At 36.4% G+C, this 17762-nt stretch overlaps 1 protein-coding gene and 1 long non-coding RNA gene across 10 annotated transcripts; one reads left to right on the top strand and one right to left on the bottom strand.

Moving 5' to 3' along the window:
* Positions 1–174: 174 nt before the first annotated feature.
* Positions 175–2674, bottom strand: LOC147506560 (uncharacterized). 4 transcript variants are annotated; one of them, XR_015193816.1, is made up of 3 exons: positions 2536–2674; positions 1558–1679; positions 175–812 (listed from the first exon to the last, which is right to left on the bottom strand). It is a non-coding gene; the product is annotated as an uncharacterized LOC147506560 (long non-coding RNA). The 4 variants fall into 4 exon arrangements; XR_015193815.1 differs by having other exon boundaries at positions 1558–1644; XR_015193817.1 differs by having other exon boundaries at positions 1558–1857; positions 2536–2655.
* LOC147506559 (peptidyl-prolyl cis-trans isomerase FKBP62-like) lies at positions 2340–17181 on the top strand. Of its 6 annotated transcripts, none has more exons than XM_086558650.1 (21): positions 2359–5734; positions 5843–5915; positions 6003–6178; positions 6264–6386; positions 6470–6616; positions 6703–6812; positions 7389–7544; positions 8183–8243; positions 9175–9243; positions 9354–9533; positions 11256–11314; positions 12503–12614; positions 12753–12902; positions 13882–13956; positions 14023–14093; positions 14175–14260; positions 14341–14457; positions 15081–15138; positions 15219–15563; positions 15728–16221; positions 16742–17181. In XM_086558650.1, the coding sequence occupies exons 2-8, from the start codon at positions 5906–5908 to the stop codon at positions 8196–8198; spliced, it is 738 nt and encodes a 245-aa protein (XP_086414776.1). In that variant the 5' UTR covers positions 2359–5734; positions 5843–5905; the 3' UTR covers positions 8199–8243; positions 9175–9243; positions 9354–9533; positions 11256–11314; positions 12503–12614; positions 12753–12902; positions 13882–13956; positions 14023–14093; positions 14175–14260; positions 14341–14457; positions 15081–15138; positions 15219–15563; positions 15728–16221; positions 16742–17181. The 6 variants fall into 6 exon arrangements, with proteins under 6 accessions (XP_086414775.1, XP_086414780.1, XP_086414776.1 ...); XM_086558652.1 differs by having other exon boundaries at positions 16724–17181; XM_086558654.1 differs by lacking the exons at positions 13882–13956; positions 14023–14093; positions 14175–14260; ... (3 more) ...; positions 15728–16221; positions 16742–17181 and having other exon boundaries at positions 2352–5734; positions 7389–7529; positions 11256–11305; positions 12753–13092.
* The last annotated feature ends 581 nt before the right edge of the window (positions 17182–17762 follow it).

Below are 17762 nucleotides of genomic sequence, written 5' to 3'. Positions count from 1 at the left end.
TTTACCAACAAAAACAAAGAATTAAATAGACAGAGAACACAAGCGACTGGTATAATTTTAAGTATAATTTCTTTAGGATGCTATCCCTAAAAAATGTTTAAAATGGATTAGTGATTTAAAGTTGTTCCGCCTTCGAAGACAAGCTCAACTTTATTAAAACTTAAGCAAAGTTCATTTCAAAGACAAGCTCAACTTTATTAAAATTTGAGCAAACTTCAATTTTGAAGACAAGCTCAACTTTATTAAAACTTGACCAAAGTTCATTTCAAAGACAAGCTCAACTTTATTAAAACTTGAGCAAACTTCAATGAACTGTGGTTGTTAGTGGTACAAAATCAACATGGCACACACATTGGACACAAGTATATCGTGGGACGCTAATAAGGATTGGTGCACATAAAGGACACAAGTATATCATGCGGATGCCTTTGCCATCAGCACCTCTCTTCGCCATTTGAACATGGGTACCATTTCCTCATGATCTGGTAGGTTTTCTGTGATGACTGGAACTTCCTTGAAATTCTTTATCCATGTCTTCAAACATGGAAACTCTTGGGGTTCCATAACCTTTACCCATACTACTTCCTCTATCACTCCAAACCATTGAGCTAAAAATCTCATGACCAAGTCTACTAGGCCAATCTCATCACCTCCGAAAAAAAAATTCTCTCCAAGGCCACCGTGTTCTTCTATGGCTCTCAGCATCTCTAGACAATCTTTTGTCACTTTGTCTCGTTTCTCACTAGTTGTTAAAAAGAGTCCAACAATGTATGAGAACTAGAAATTAACCAAAATCGGCATTTCAGAAAAATCTGCATTTTAGCATGAAAACAAGATGAATATGCTATTGAAAACAAGACATTTCTATCAAGTCTAAAAGAAACCCATTTGAAGCTTAAAAAGATCATATTCAAGCCCATAAAACCTGGTCAAAATGGTCAATTTTTGGTCAATTCTGGTCAAGTGACTGGTATACTTTCCATCATACCCTTCTGTAACACAAGTGACTGGTATAGTTTCTTTATTAGGATGCTATCTCCCTAAAAAAAATATTAAAATAGATTGGTGATTTAAAGATGTTCTAACTTCGAAGAACAAGAAAAATTAAAATAGATTGGTAAGTTTTGGTTAACACAAGTAACTGAAGCAAGGTGCATTTGCTCTTTCTATTAGAATTCAGATGAACTAGAGGGCCTCTTCAGAAGTATTAATGTCGTAAAACATTTGGTAATAACCCAAAACTAAATGATGATAAAATGATGCATTGCAGTCGGGATGGTAAAGGGAGGGTTTCGGTTGATGATAACAAATATACTTTTGGTAGACATAAAGAACAAGCATTTAGTATATATGTGCAAAGTGCTCAATCCGTACAAGGAAGAAATCTATCTTCATCTTGGATGACAGCAAAAACCTCACGGTGAGTCCTATTTGTGCCATCTCATCATATGGTAACAGAGTATTGGAGTTAATGACACGAATCCTACTTTGACACTGTGGATCCTATTGAGGCAAGGATCCACACAACAAACAAGAAGATTCATCTATGTCTCTCACCTTTACAAGACCTATGATTAGCAAATTGCAAAGTGCTCCCCAACAACTTGAAATTGGTTACCATGCACATCAATAAACGTTCCATTTCTTCACATGAATAGACATGGTGTTCAATAACCAAACTAAAGACAGATTAGTAAGGTGATAAAGCATTCAGTAGGACAAATGAAATCAAAGAACGAGATTCAAATCCTTAGAGGGCCAGGGTAAGCCGTAGCTCAAAAGTGTATATGTGTAAGTCCTGTCCAACAAAATGTAACCGACTTTGGGAACAATGATTGCTGTGACTAGCGTTAACGCCTAACATTCATAAACAGATAACCAGGATTTAGGCAAAATACTTGGCATGAACTAAGAACTTGCGCAACAATATCAGATATGTATGGAAATATAGACAAAGGTAAGAGAATGGCCTTAACAGACAATTTACTACAACAATTAACCGGATCGGCAAAAACTGCAGGCAATTTGATATCTCTATCCATGTGACTCAGCAGCGAAACACCAAATCCAGCACTTAAGCCAACTATGGTGTCCGTTATAACATAGCTCTATCTAAGTACACGCATGGTGTAGGATTTCTAACACTATTCTAAGATTGCTTCTATTCACATTGAAGACGACCATTTATTGCGTTCCCAATAATAGATGGAGAATTACTAGTGAATATTAGACTGCGTCAAGGCGACATCTTTGTAGCATCATATATAATTTCTTATTAGCACGAGGAACCATGTATAATTGTATAAATGACAATATGTTATGTGACAATGTGCAGGTCATGGCAGTCAAAGGATATATATATCCCAAAAATTATATATAAAACCAAAGTTTATCCTCCATGAATTCGCATGTGACTTTTTAAGTGTGGGATTCATCTATTTTCTCTATTAACAAGAAAAGAATACATTTTTAGTCATTTATCAAAAGGGGTTATGCAAAATTTAGGAAAGGAATGGAATATATACTTTGAAGTACCTTTCAGCGAAGGAAACGTCAGTGCAAGGGATACTGGGAAGTTTCGGATCATGAGAAGAAGGGAATGAGATTTTGTTCTTGTGAAAAGTTGAGGTTGTGGGGTTTAAGAGGTGTTAGTTGTTTATAAGTTGAAGTGAAGTTGAAGTCATTATTGCTTGTCAAGAGAGAAATGAATAATTCATTTGGCTTTAAATATTCGGTTCCTCCACAACAAAAAATATCCACTTTTCCACAACCTAACATCAATAATTCATTCGAGCTCCATCGTATCTCTCCTTGATTTCGTATTCCTTCCCTTAGCTTTTTGTATCTCCTTGATTCAAAAAAGAAAAAGAAAAATGGTTGAAGCAATAGTTTCTGCTGTCGTAGACCAGTTGGCCTCAATCATTCGAAAAGAACTTGAACAAGAGGTGCGGTTAGTGGTTGGCGTTCGTAAAGAAGTAAAAAAACTGGAGACTAAGCTCACTCTGATCAAAGCGGTGCTTGAAGATGCTGAAAAGAAGGAAATACATGAAAATGCAGTAAAGATTTGGTTGGAAGATCTCAAAGATGTGATGTATGATGCAGATGATGTATTGGACTTAATGGAACACACATATTCTCATCTCACCTAATAGAGGGATTTATCTGGCGACTCTCATGTTGCCAACAAGATGTGCTCCTACTTGTTATCTCCGTGTGCTTGCTTGAAACATGGTGGTGCACGCTATGATATTGCTCATAGGATTAAGGACATAAGAGAAAGACTTGCCGAGGTTGCTCTCACCAACAAGGACCAACTACACCTCCTTCCGAGTCATAGTCACATGAGAACCTCAACAACCTCTACAATTCACTAGCTCTCGTTGTGGATGTATCGAGGTATTCGGTCGAGGATCTTGACAAACAAAGTATACTAAGCGGTGCTATGTGAGACTAGTCAACAAGAAACTCAGCTCAACAACTATCTTGTCGATAGTTGAACTCGGGCGGGTTCGGTAAGACAACTCTTGGCGCAAAACTAGTGTATAATGAAGGAACTATAGCATCCACCTACGAGCTGAAAATATGAGTTTGTGTCTCACGAACCTTTTGATCTTGAAAGGGTTGCAAGAGAAATCATTGAACAAGCTATCGAGGCAAGCCACCAAATGTGGTCGGGTGGGAACTTTTACATCGGTATTGGTGCAACTCAATAAAGGGAAAGCGGTTTTGCTTGTGCTAGATGATGTTTGGATTTGAAGATTCCGGTCTTTGGGAGCCATTGAAGCTATCTCTCAATGGTTGTGAGCGAGGAAACAAAATCATCGTCACCACACGTAACGAGGCCGATTCTGCGACAATGATCGGTTCAATTTATATACACAGGCTTGCACGGTTTGTCGACGATGGCTGTTGGGACTTATTCGGACATATAGCTTTTGGGAAAGAACACAACAAAAGCGGGGAAAGATTGAAGGAATTGGACAAGAAATCGCAAAGAAATGCAAAGGTGTTCCACTAGTTTGTCAAGACATTAGCAAGTCTAATGCGATTCAAACGAGCAAAAGAAGATTGGACGGATGTATTAAAAGTGACGTTTGGGAAACACAAGAAAAAGGTTTTTACCGCTCTTCGTTGAGCTATCACGCTTTGTCGTCGTTTTGAAACGATGCTTTATGTAATCGCGGCAATCTTTCCGAAAAGACCACAACATGGATGGAGAAGGATCAGTTGGTGAAGCTATGGATGGCTCAAGGTTATCTCGGTTCTGATGGAGCAAGAGAGCTAGAGAGGGTTGGTGTAGAGTATTTTGATGCTCTGGCGATGCGTTCATTCTTCCAAGATTTTAAGAAAGACGATGATGGAAACATTGTTGAATGCAAGATGCATGATCTCGTACATGACTTTGCCGAGTTCCTCACAAAAACTGATTGCTCTGTTTTGGTGAATAATGAGAAAATTAGCAGTTGTAAGATTCGTCATTTGACAGTTAATGATGTAGAGAATCCATCTATCTATGAAGCGAAAAAGTTACGCACGCTGGTAGCCAAATCGCCCAAGTAGGTACCTTCTGCATTACACCAGTTGACATGTCTTAGAACCTTAGACTTGAGTCATAAATACTATACATGGAAATCTGGCCTTGAAGTACTTCCAATTGAAGTGAATAGATTATTACATCTTCGGTACCTTGATTTCTCTAAGTCATATCTGAAGGAATTGCCTGAGACAGTGAGAAGTCTAGTTAATTTGCAAACACTGAAGCTTAACTCCTGTAGAAGTCTTTGCAGACTTCCAGAAAGAATTGGAGAACTTTCTAACCTAAGACATCTGGAAGTTCAAGGCACTCCTAATCTAATTTATTATCCGCGAGGAGGTATTGAGAGATTGAGTGAGCTTCGAACATTAAGTAAGTTTGTTGTGAGTGATGTAAGTAGCAAAGGGTCAATGATTGGGGATTTAGGAAATCTCAATTTTCTAAAAGGAGAGCTATATATATCGGGGTTAGGGCAGGTAAAAAGTGTGAATGAGGCCAAACTGGCAGAATTACATAAAAAGAACAACATTTCACACTTGGAATTGAATTTTGGACACGTCAGCAACGTCAGCAGCGAAGAGGAGATACGAAAGATGGAAGGTGTTCTTGAAAATCTGGAACCACATAAAGAAAGCTTGGAACGATTGCAAATCTGGAACTATGTTGGTTCCACACTCCCTACTTAGATGATGATGATGTCATACTTGCGCCTTTATAATTGCCCAAATTTGAAGGTGGAACCGCACTACCTTTTTCCTCCTCGGCTTGAAACTCTGAAATTAAGGTACGATTTAGGCGTTCTTTCAAAATCGTTAATGTCCCTCACCCACAACAACAACCTTAAATCTCTTACAATCTGGGGTTCTTGGCATTCTTCTCTCCCCCAAGGATTAAACCAACTCACGTCACTTCAAAAATTGAGATTTTATTACTGCGAATTCTTTGATTTCAAGCCAGAGGAGTTGAAACCACTCACTATGCTTCGCAAATTGTACATCCGCGGTTGCTCTGATCGTACCAGAGAGGAGGACTGGAGCATCTATCCCACCATTGAAATTGAAGGGATAGGTATTAAAAGGGGCAGAAATTGAGTTAGTTCTTCTGGCGGAAAGTTCATTTTTCATTTTTGATTACACAATTGAACGAAAACATGAAGAAGATTTGGTGTTTTACAGAAGCCCAATTGAACGAGAAGAAGAGGTCCTTCCCTTTTTCTTCATTTCAGTATTCATTAATTATTTATTTTTTCAATTAATAATAAACCTTTTTCTCTCTCTATTTCTGCTGACATTGTCATCTTGCTTTCAGGTTCTTTTCAAGCTTGTCGTCATAACTGTACCTGTGATTGCTGAGGGGCCATTTGAGTTCAAGATGGATGAAGGTAATTTTTCACGTCGCTGGATTTGGCATGCTTTCTTTGTTATCATGATTAAACTTGATACTGAAGTGTAGTCTTTACATTTTGCAGAGCAAGTTATTGATGGACTTGATAGAGCTGTCATGACAATGAAGAAAGGGGAGGTTGCAGAGTCGACTATTGCTCCAGAATATGGTTTCGGTTCATCTGAATCCAAGCAAGAAATGGCTGTTGTTCCCCCAAATTCCACATTATACTATGAAGTTGAGCTTGAATCCTTTGTCAAGGTATCTTCAGTGTGATTTCTCTTTGTATGGATCTTGCATTTTGCTTGGTACGAGTGAGTTTACAATTTTCCTTTTCTATCATTAGGAGAGAGAATCGTGGGACATGAACACACCTGAAAAAATTGAAGCTGCTGGTAAGAAGAAAAAGGAAGGAAATGTAGCATTCAAAGCTGGAAAATATGCTAAGGCTTCAAAAATATATGAAAAGGTAAGAAAGTTTTTAGTAGGATCGAATAATTTTAGAGATGATTTCATTTTATTGCAACTGCATGAAAATCTCCTTGTAATCAGGCTGGAAAATTTATTGAATATGACACCAACTTCAGTGAAGAGGAAAAGAAACAGTCCAAGGTTCTGAAGGTAAGCTGCAATCTGAATAATGCAGCTTGCAAGCTGAAGCTAAAGGACTACAAACAAGCAGAGAAGCTTTGCTCAAAGGTAACTGCGGATTAACTTATACCTACAACTCAAATCACATCAAACCAAGGGGCCTGAGGATTAATGTTGCAATAATAATTTTGTAGGTGCTAGAACTTGAGAGTACGAATGTTAAGGCACTCTATAGACGAGCCCAAGGTTACATTCAGCTGGCCGATTTGGACCTTACTGCGTTGGAAATTGATCCCAACAACAGGTATGTATTGTGCCTTTTTATTGTACCGGCTAACTCATTGATGTCCAATGTCTTTCTATCACTTAACAATTTAGATGCCCAACCACACTACCTGTTTCCTCCTCAGCCTTGAAAGTCTGGAATTATTCTACGATGTAGGTGTTCTTTCAAAATCATTATTGTCCTCAAATCATTGCGACTGTGGGTCGGATGCCAATCTGTTTAAATGTTTAAATAGAATAGTTGACCATGGAATTGTTTCATTCTTGTTTACTCACTCACTAGAAGTGCCATGTCCATTTTGTGTGTAATCTGATGATTTTGTTTACTCACTCACTAGACGTTGTGGAAATAATGTTGTTGTTTTGAACATGTGCTTTCAGTCTTATTTATTGTGAAATCACTTGGAAAAGGGGGGAAATGATTTATGGTGTTGATTGTCAAGCACAGTTTGTTTGAGAGTTCAAGAGAGGAAAATGAATATAGTATCTTTACTTTTGTTTATCCTTAGATGATAAAATTGTGATGCATTTGTATACGTTGAAAACTTGAAATGGAAATGTTAAAGTTGGGACTAAAGTACATTTTATGATATAGGTTTCTTCACCAACAATTGTTGATGAAAGAGCCGGATATTATGCCTGGATGCACAAAAGTTGGAGAGTCCGCGAAGAGTTTGCACGGATTGTCACGTCGGCAATCGGTCTATTTGCTTCTACAGAGCTTCCCCTTCAGGGAGTTATACTTCCTCCTGTAATTAACTTCTCGATTTTGTATCAAACTTTTGATAAACTACTGTCACCTGTCTGCTCGAGGTTATCATGGGCATCATTATAATTAGTGGCTTTATAAAGTTACTAGATATACATTTTTTCTCACTCACCGATGTAGGACAATATGGATTGGTGGGCTTGTATATTATTTCCAAAGGAGTGGGTTTTAGAATGGGGAATAGTAGGTGAATCTCTGGACTATGATATATTTTTCTATGGTATTATCAGAAACAGTATTATCATCTGTGACGGTGGAGGAAATAGGTGATTAAATCTGATGGCCGTTTTAAAGATTCTCCCTGGATTCTCTACCACTGTTAAAACCTGTTTCAAATGAATGAAAATAGTAAAATAACCCTGCAAATAAAGTGTTTTTCTTTTCGTACATGAAATGAACACACCATCCCAGATTGACAAGTTGGAAGGGAATTGGTCACGAAGATTTGTCTCGACCCAACCAACAACTGATCCCTTAGTAATTTTTGCTTCTTGAATCAATGTCGCGTAAAATACCGATGAGGAGAGGCATGAAGCTCATTCATATTGTCTGCAAAAATGAATTTTAAATGCTTATTACATTTGTGTATCTATGTTTATATAGTTTTTTTGTATTATCAGATTTTGCAGATGCTGAATGACTCAAATCAGTGTAAGAGAAGCAGCAGTACTTTTTATCGAGGTGAGTGATGAGGAAACGGTTGTTTGAAGAACTAGATTACTGTAGTGATTAGTTATTTTGAACTGTACTAATAAGATCTACTCATCCCTGTTGAGTTGAAGTATCTCGTGCCCATTTTTCTCATTATGTATATTTTTTTAATTTTGATCTAAAAGACTAAAACTATCAAATTACTAGTAAATCCTAGGCGAGGTAGTAATCTGATGAGGACTTTGCTTGATTGTATTGTTTTCTATACCTCTTTTTTTTATGTTTTATCCGTAGGTTCCCTTGACATTCGTTGTGTATCTTATAAAATTATAGAGAGAGGGAGATACAAAGCAGGAGATACAATGTAGAAGATACAAAGCAGGACAAAGCAGGACAAAGCATCCTACATATGAGAGTCATGTCGGCAATCTCCAATACTTTCAACTCTGAAGTTATTAGTTATGACTTACATCCAGTGCATGACAAGAATATTAAGAACAAACTACTTATGTTCAACCCAAGAATAAAAAAAACTACTGTATTTCTAATAGGATAAAAGTTATTTGATCCGGAATGTTACTCAAGCCTGAGCATGGCCCTTGGCAACCAAGGGAATCTTGTACCTACTAATTTCAATTACGTTCAAGCAGTTGGTTTGTGGATTCGCCAGCAAAGTGCAATGAGCGTAGAGTAACTTACATTTTGTTTTTTCCTGCGTCCTACCCTTTATGTGTTTGACTATCTCATTATAAGATGACGCCAGACAGCCTTTGTGTCCTTTCTTTGTCTTTTAATTAAGTTTAAATTTACATAAGTAAAGTTACAAAGTTGTTCTCTAAGTTCTCTAGATGTGTATGGACTTAACATCTCTTATTGATTGAAAGGTTGCATGTTCTAAATACTATAAAACTGGGTTTGTGGGCATATTTTATTTGACCATTTGTTTTTTTTTGCTCTTCAGGAAATGTATGCACAAGTTGGATCTCAATTTCGAGAAGAGTTGCAGCGTCACCATCTTCCCTCATCGATGGTGATTATCACTGTTTAACTTGCTTCTGCTGGTTATAAGAATAGGATTGTCCTTTCATATGAGAATAAACTTTATTATACCCTGCCTGTGGTGTTATTAATTCTGTTCAGATTTTGAACTTCAAGTCAAAGATATCAATGCTAGATTGGAAAAAATTGAACCGAAGATTCGATCTTCAAATGGGGCTGCAGGTCAGTTTTTGCCAGGGGAGATGAAGTTTGCAAGTCTTAGCCACAAAAAGAGCAGTCCGAAGAATAAAAACCTTACACGTGAAATCTCTCTCACTGGAGGTAAATTTGTTGCAACTTTACTATTAGTTTCTTTGTTCCCTCTTCTTCGTTTGTTGCTTTGCTTTCAGACATTATTTTGCTGTGTCATTTATCTATTTATAAAATCTGCTAGGTGGTTCTGCCCTTGCTATTAGCATATCATGTTTTTGTGGTGGGACTTTGGTTCCAGACAGTACGTACAAAATATACACGCTTACAGACACACTCACACATGCTCAGTTGGTTCTGTCGTAAGAACTCCCACAAACTTGAGGTGGATGGTATCCTATTCAGGAGTATCTTTAAAATGTAGACGAGTTTTAGTGAAGTGTATTTTTGGCTCCTCTGTCATTTTAGCTAGAAACTAAATAACCTAAGATCAAAAAACTGAAGTGACAACTTTACCCTTAAACTTAAAGTGAAAGCCACTTAATGAAGGGTACTTTTGACATTCACTTCAAGAAAAGACAAACTGGAATATAAGTCATCTCACTTTTAACTTTTCAACTTTACCCCTAATCTTTTACATACTTTAGGTACTTTATCTATGAGAAAGAGCATATTTGTTACCTTTTTTGTTTTTTTTGTCAAATTAAATTGGTTACAAAAAATCGATTTTGATTTATTCTTTTTATCACAATAATTGTCTAATGTAGTCATTGTATGTTAATAACTAAATATATTAATATTTTTCGATAAATTGTATTTCATTTACATCCTTTTAGTTTATCAAAGATAATTTGTAGTCAATACTCAAAAAGAGCATTCGTCTATACCAGAGTGGAGGACTTGAAACCTTCCTATTCCAACGAAATACAGGCTGCATAAGCAGATGACAGTTGGTGCATCCCAGATACATGGGAAATCGCTCAGTTTTAGAAAATATGGAAAACATATTGTCAAATGACGAGGTTTCGGATCCATACACTTTGGTATAGATGATTTGCATTTGTAATTAAAACACATTCCCGTGATATCAGTGTATCACACCATTCAACTGAAAACCATTTCAAGGGAAGTTAAGTCAGCATTTCTTGCATTTTTACTATCACTTATTTTCCTTTATGCTATTTGTAGTCATTTATCAGAAGACATTTCAGCCGTATCTCATCATTCACTACTATAGTATTTATTACATCAATGTTGACTCTTTGTAATATTTTGGTTATACGAACTCGCGCCTTCACATTCTCAGGAAGAAATGCATGACCTCGTGTCTATTATTAATCAGCTATGCTACTTTTTATCTTTGATAACTTTTAAGTTGGAAAGAACTCAACATAACTTAACAAGCTGCTTTATCTCCACAAATAAGCTCCACCTTGTAGCAGAAGGATCCAGAATGTCCTTTTGCTATGGAGGCTTAACGGTCAGTTTGTCATTTCATGTTTTCTCTCATGTACGGTGGACCGAAAATTCAGGCACATTGAATAAGTTCGCAAGTTGTAATACTTTTATCTGTATGTTGAAAATTGTTTGCTCCAGGTGGCATTGTCTACCATCCCTTGTATATTCTGGTACATAGGTCATGCATCTCACTGAATAACATATTCGTTTAGTGTATGTACTTGAAGCATGTAATTGAATGGAAAACTCCTGTACTATGTTGTTATCTTTGTTAACGTCTAATTCTGCAACTTAGATACCAGATCACCCTCCTTGCCTTTTTTCTTTTGGTGCAAAATGTACTTATCTTGGATCAGTAATATTTATGAAACCTTATTCTTTTTTTGGTTGATGTAGGTCTCCATGCTTAAGAGCCGTGTAAATATTGCTAGTGGTACGCCAAGCAGGTAAGGAATGTAAGCTTTTGACTATTTCTGCAATTGTAGCCCTTGGCTCAAACCTTAAAAGGAACATTTCCCTTAAGCACTAAATTTTTAGCAGGATAGTGTTGAGAAGACAATTAATTAATAAACATCATTGTAAGTACGATGTGGCTCTTTTACAACACTTTTTTTTTTCAAGAACCAACTTACATATTGATGATTGTAGAGTTGGATAGAAAGTTATTTACTAATAAACACGTGCGTAAGTATGAGGTGGCCCTTTGTCAATGCTTTTATTTTTAGAACCAACTTACATATTGAGAATTGTAGACTTTGATAGAAAAGGGAAACTTCAATGCTTGAGGAGTGATCTTGTTGCTAGTTGTGCATGCACTCTTTAATTAAAAACCAACTTGTGTATTGGAAAATTTGGACTTGATAAATAAAGAAAACGTACGGGGAAAAACTTGAACCCTTTTGGAGTGTACTTTTTGGCTAGTTGTGATTAGTTGTGATAAGTAGCATGACTATTTCAACTTTAAGAAAGTTGTGTGACCTTTCATCTTAACAATACTATCTAGATGACATCACCAAAACTGCCAAAGCCTATTCGCTAGTGATGACTTATTTGCTAGTGATGGGCTTGAAAATTGGAATATCTTGTCTAACATTCGGAATGTAGTTGGTTGGGAGCTGTACATGGGTTGTCATAGGGGCGTAGCCTTAATTAAGGAGTTCTTTAGAACGGGCACTAGGACTTGGGATGTCGGTTTGCACCATGTTAGTGAGATTCTCTCTCACATTTGTATCCTTGTTACATCCTAATTAATAAATTTTACTTACAAAAGGAAATCTTTCCTAGATCAATCTATTATCAGATCTTGATGGCAATAGGGCTTTCCATTAGAAGTGATAAAATTCAGTAATGTCACATTTGTTTCTGTTGTTTGGTGTAGGCTAACTGATGGTACCGAAGTAATCAGTGAAAAGATCTTAATCAAAGTACAAATTAGCGAAATAAATTAAGTTAATTATCTAATTGTTTTAAATAGATTAAGGAAACCATAAGTAGGGGTCTCAGATTGGCTATGACAAGTGAATGAGTGATTGAGCAAGTGAATGAGTGATTTATATGTCAACAAAATCGACTCCAAATTTTGGTTCTTCTAGAGTACACCTCCATCTTGTAATATGTGACTTAGTGTTAAATCTTATGGCCAGGATTAAAAAGTTAATTGACGTGGATGCTTTGGGGCTTTCGAGGCTATCAGTGATTGTGATGGACATGCACAGATGCAAAAGGCTATTCATTGCTTACTCTTCCGCAAGTCAGGTATAGCTATGGAACTCTATAGATTTAAAAAAATTCCGAGCCTTGGTTTTTTTGTGTTATTAATTCTGCTTGACATCCATCAAAACTTTTTGTATTAAAATCCTCACTGATAGACTTTATTGTTGTTTCCTTTGGCAGTGAAGAGTTTTGGGACTTGTATAAAAGCCATTTTCACCACCTAAAGGTCCAGGGAGATCTACACATCTGTCTCTACGATCCAATATCTTGTGCGTGTGACAAAAAGAGTGCAGTAACTCATGATGAGTAACTACCGTTTATGAAGCAAAGGTATTGAACAATCTGTTGTACTAGTATACTGATGAAGATTCATTGCACTTCAGTTCGTTTCTGAAAAATTAAAGTTATTCAATTCAATTAAGTCAGCAGGGTTCTCTACTTCTTTTTGTGGGTTTTGTATAGTGCACATCTAATAGCTATTCTTGAATCTATGTACCACAAATTAAATGGCAATTACTTCTGCATTGAGCACCTAGTATATACCAGCACAATTCTACTAAACTAACGTAGCTAACAAGAAGATGATGGTGTGAGTTGGCGGTAAAGTTCACTAGACATCTATATTTGCTTGAGTTTTAGCATTTTTTCTAATATATACGACTGGATGTATAAATTGATTGTCTCCAGCATAAAGTGTTTAGCTCTTAATTGATCGGTCAGCTGATGCCTTATACCAAGGTGTTTGCCGAATGACTAAGAGCACATACTGGTCTGACAGCAAATCAACGAATTCTCATCTGAATCCATGTACTGTATGCTCAAACCACCAAGTCTTTATTTGTGGATAAGTAATCTTTATTAAAAAGTAGTGCAAAGGCACAAAGAGATACATACAGTGAGTGAGTTTGTCACAGTATGACAGATACAAATACAGAGAAACAAAAGCAAAGAAGAGAAACTCACACCCCTTTAACATTACCCCCATCAACGTTCATAATAATATTATGCCAATTTAACACCAGATTTCTGAAGTGGTAATGTCTCCTTTCTTCCCACACTGATTTTCGAACATCGCAGTCCCAACATTGAAATTGACTGACATCTTAACCCACATTCTTCTGGCGGAAAATTCATTCCCAACATCTTCATTTTTCATTACACAATCTCAAGAAGAAGATTTCGTGTTTTACAGAACCCCAATTGAACGAGAAGAAGAGGTCCTTCCCTTTTTCTTCATTTCAGTATTCATTAATTATTATTTTTTTCAATTAATAAACCTTTTTATCTTTGGTTGGGATTCTCTCTGTAGGCTTTCCATCTGTTGTGCTTATTATCGAAGGAGCTTCTGGGAGATTTTGAGGCATGTGCTCAGATGTTCATTCCAGTAAGTTCACCTTTTCTTGGACAAGTTCTGCTACTATTTCTGCTGACATTGTCATCTTGCTTTTAGGTTCTTTTCAAGTTTGTCGTCATAACTGTACTTGTGATTGCTGAATCTGCAGAGACAACTGCATAAAGACGGTACTACTAAACTGCTTCTATAATTTTCTATTTTCTTTTAATCTATATGCTATTTTTGATAAAATAATATTCATATTTCAGATGTTGCGTAACTGCAAAGTTGCGCGTGTGCTCCCTCGAATTGCTGATTCTGCTGAAAATGACCGCAATGCAGTACTCCGTGCTAGGTATATTTATCGTGCTTCTTGTTTAAGGTGGAAGGTTTTATTTTTTTTTAATTAATAAATAATTACATTTTATGCTGCAGGTGTTGTGACTATGCACTTCTGATACTTGAGTACTGGGCAGATGCATCAGAAATACAATGAGCGGCAGATCTTTATGAAGATCTAATAAAGTGTTGTGTAGCAGCGCAATTAGTGAGGTATTATTTTTTTGGTTGATGGGTTGTGACTACAATTTTATATCAAAATTGTGAATTCTAACTAAGACTATCATGGTGTCGGGTCTAGTAAAATCTTATGTAAAGTTTTTGGGGGAGATGAATGTACATGCAGTTGAATAGGATTTTATATATCCTTCTATGTCCTAAATCCACGTTTTACGGAAATGAGTGTTCACACATTTATGTACACGACTTTGGTTAAGAGAACCAAGTTTGTTAACACCTTTAAATTTTGGTCTTAAAGCTTTTCATTCATTTTTTTTTTACTTTTGCACGTGGGTTTTTTTTAACACGTTTTCTCTGGAGAAGTTAGTTAGAAATAAAGATCCTGATGATTTAAGGTGAATTCATCAGTTCGTGAAGCTTTACCTACGTAAAATAAGTAAAGACAAGTGTTTTTGGTTTATAGTTGGTTGTTTTTTGCTTCCTTGGTGTTTAGCTATTGACTTAATTATGTATTTAAAAATTACCATTACATCTTTTACGTTTACGGTAGAAAAGATGCTGATGAATAATTTATTTGTGGCAATTACTTACTGGGGAAAGTGGATGTTGTAGTTTGTCAGTTAATATAAACCTAGTGGGGAAATGAAACTTTGCAGGTGCGATCAACTGCGTGAACTTGTTATCGGATGTTTACAAAAATCCGTCATTCAAAGGGTATTTGTTTCCATCTATTCATGGGATCCCTTGTTAATGATAAGAAAACTCAGTGTTTGATGTGATGCATTTCCGTATAGGTTATAAATGAAGAAGAAGGTGGTGTCCACAGGAGATATGCTTCTCCTTCACTTCGTGATAAAGGGGTGCAATCATTGCGTACTCCATCCCAAACACCTAGTTCTAATGTACCTGGGTATGGAACTTCTGCAATTGTTGCAATGACAGGAGTGCAACTATGCCCTCAGGAACACCTCTCTCTTCTGGTCTTGTTTTATCGCAAGCAAAATCTTTAGGAAAAAGTACTGAGAGAAGTCTTGGAAGTGTGCTGCATGCAAGTAAACAAAAAATTAGTGCTATTGAAAGCATGCCGAGAGGTTTGGATAAATCTGACAAACCTTTGCGATCGACTAGCTTGGACCTTGGTACGGAATGTTTCAGCTCAACTACATATTTAATATTACACTGTAATTATTCACTCAGATTAAGTTTATCCATATAGAACTTTTTTTTTAACAATTTACTGCATTATGGATTTATGAACCATTTCCTTAATGTCTAAGCTTTAATCACTGTTCCCCTAGTGCAGGAGTTGACACTCCATCAGCTCGTGATCCACCATTTCCGCTTGCTGTTCCTTCTTCAAGTCATCTCATGGATTCAGTGTTGGCAGATTCAACTGCCTCCAATATTTCTAGAGGTAGTAGTCAGAGCAGTGGGTTAATATCAACTGAGCCTTTTTCATCTTATACTGCCAAGAGAACTTTTGAGAGACTGCATGATGGGAGTCACATTGAAGAAAATACTGATATGAGGATCAACAGCCATTATTTGAACACACATGGATAGGCAGTATCTAGACACCTTATAAAGATCCTTGTCTCAGGGACTCACAAAACAAATTTATCCTCAATTTCGCCATGCTTCGCTCATTGGAATTCTACCATTGCCATATTATCAGGGAACATAGCAGAGAGGACTGGAGCATCTTAACCCACATTCCCAACATTGTCATTGATTACAAAGATATTAAAAGCAGAAACTGCTTAGTTCTTGTACGATGACTTCATCTCTCGAAGACAGGTGACAAACAATCCCAAATATCAACTTTTGAACTCTTAGCCATTTCATAATGCTCTAAAGTTTGCTCTTTGTTCGTAAATATTCACTTCTTTACAGAGGTTTATGTTTCGATTTCTTTTAGTTTGGTGCATTTTCTTTACTGTGATTTGGATCTTCATATGCGATGACGAGGGGATAACAGGAAAGATTCATTCACTTGTGGTCGTATTTTTTATTACCAATTTGTCGTTCTATATTTGGAGCTTGCATTTTGTTTAATGAAATTTGATGCTCTTACTATAGGAGTTACTTTCATCTTGCGTGATTTTCGAGCTCTTACTATAGGAGTTACTTCTGACATTTTGTAGCTCTTTAGTCTTCATAGGACAAGATTCACATATAGAGTTGGTATATTTTTGAAAATAAATGTTGGTATTGTCATAAAATTTAGTTGTTCAATCCACCCTATAATTTTTGCCTGCAACTTAGAACTTTGATTTGGAACTAATGAAAAATTTGACAGCCAATATTTATAATGCAGGTCAGACATCACCACCATAGGCGCGGCCTGGTTGCAGGGGATCTAATGAAAGTGCCTTCATTTTTCTTCCTAGAAACCAATGTTTATAATGGAGTGGTGAATATTTTCTTGCCTCTCATTTGGCCATGGAGAAAAAGGCACCTCATTTTTTACGTTCATTTATCAATTTGATTGATGTTTTTTTTTTTTTTTTTTTGTATTTGTAGCTGAATATGTATGGATTCGTTTAATTTTGGACGATTCTCGTGACTAAGCACAGTGCAAAGTGTAGTTTGTTAGCATTTATCCTTCAGTGTAGTTTTAGAAGTTATAACTCGTGGCTGACAGCCTAGAGTATCTTGGTATGAAATGGATACATACAATTTCTGTGTACTTAAGCTTTCACTTTATTTGTTCGATCCAATTATATGGCTCAAGGTATGAAATATCTGATTGATCTTTCTCATTGTTTTGCAAAGGCGCTTTTGTAGTTGCACAAAATTCGGTGCCACAAAATGATGTTGTAAGATATATGTGCTCCTGAATCAATTAGTTATAGCACTAATTCTGATTCTTTGGTTCTTACTATATCTATATCCAGAATTGTTTTAAAGTCTAAACTGTATGCCCTTTTGGTGGTTGGGACTTGGACTACTACTAGCATGCCCCCATTCCCCCATGGTCCAGCAATGCTTTTGGCCAAACCGATCCATTTATAATTTTATATACTCCATATGCTAATGCTATCGGTTTAATCATTGTTCATTTGTTCCGAAGACAAAATTTAGTTTACTCTTATGCTAATGCTAATGCTATCAGTTTTATTTTATATACTCCATATGCTAATGCTATCAGTTTTATCTCGATGAAGTGTTTGGTATGTTATTGACCAGCATATTACATCATTTAGCTGATTTTGGTGAGATGGAATTGCTTGGTTATGTTTCCTGCTTCTCTTTTGTCCATTTTGCACTTAAATATGAAGCTAAGCTTGAGGATGGTACAGTGGTTTCTGTAAGGGAGTGATATTCTCCTTTAGGAA

This window comes from Coptis chinensis, chromosome 4, assembly GCF_015680905.1.
Source record: "Coptis chinensis isolate HL-2020 chromosome 4, ASM1568090v1, whole genome shotgun sequence".
NCBI lineage: Eukaryota > Viridiplantae > Streptophyta > Magnoliopsida > Ranunculales > Ranunculaceae > Coptis > Coptis chinensis.
This window is presented reverse-complemented; position numbering and strand designations above follow the sequence as displayed.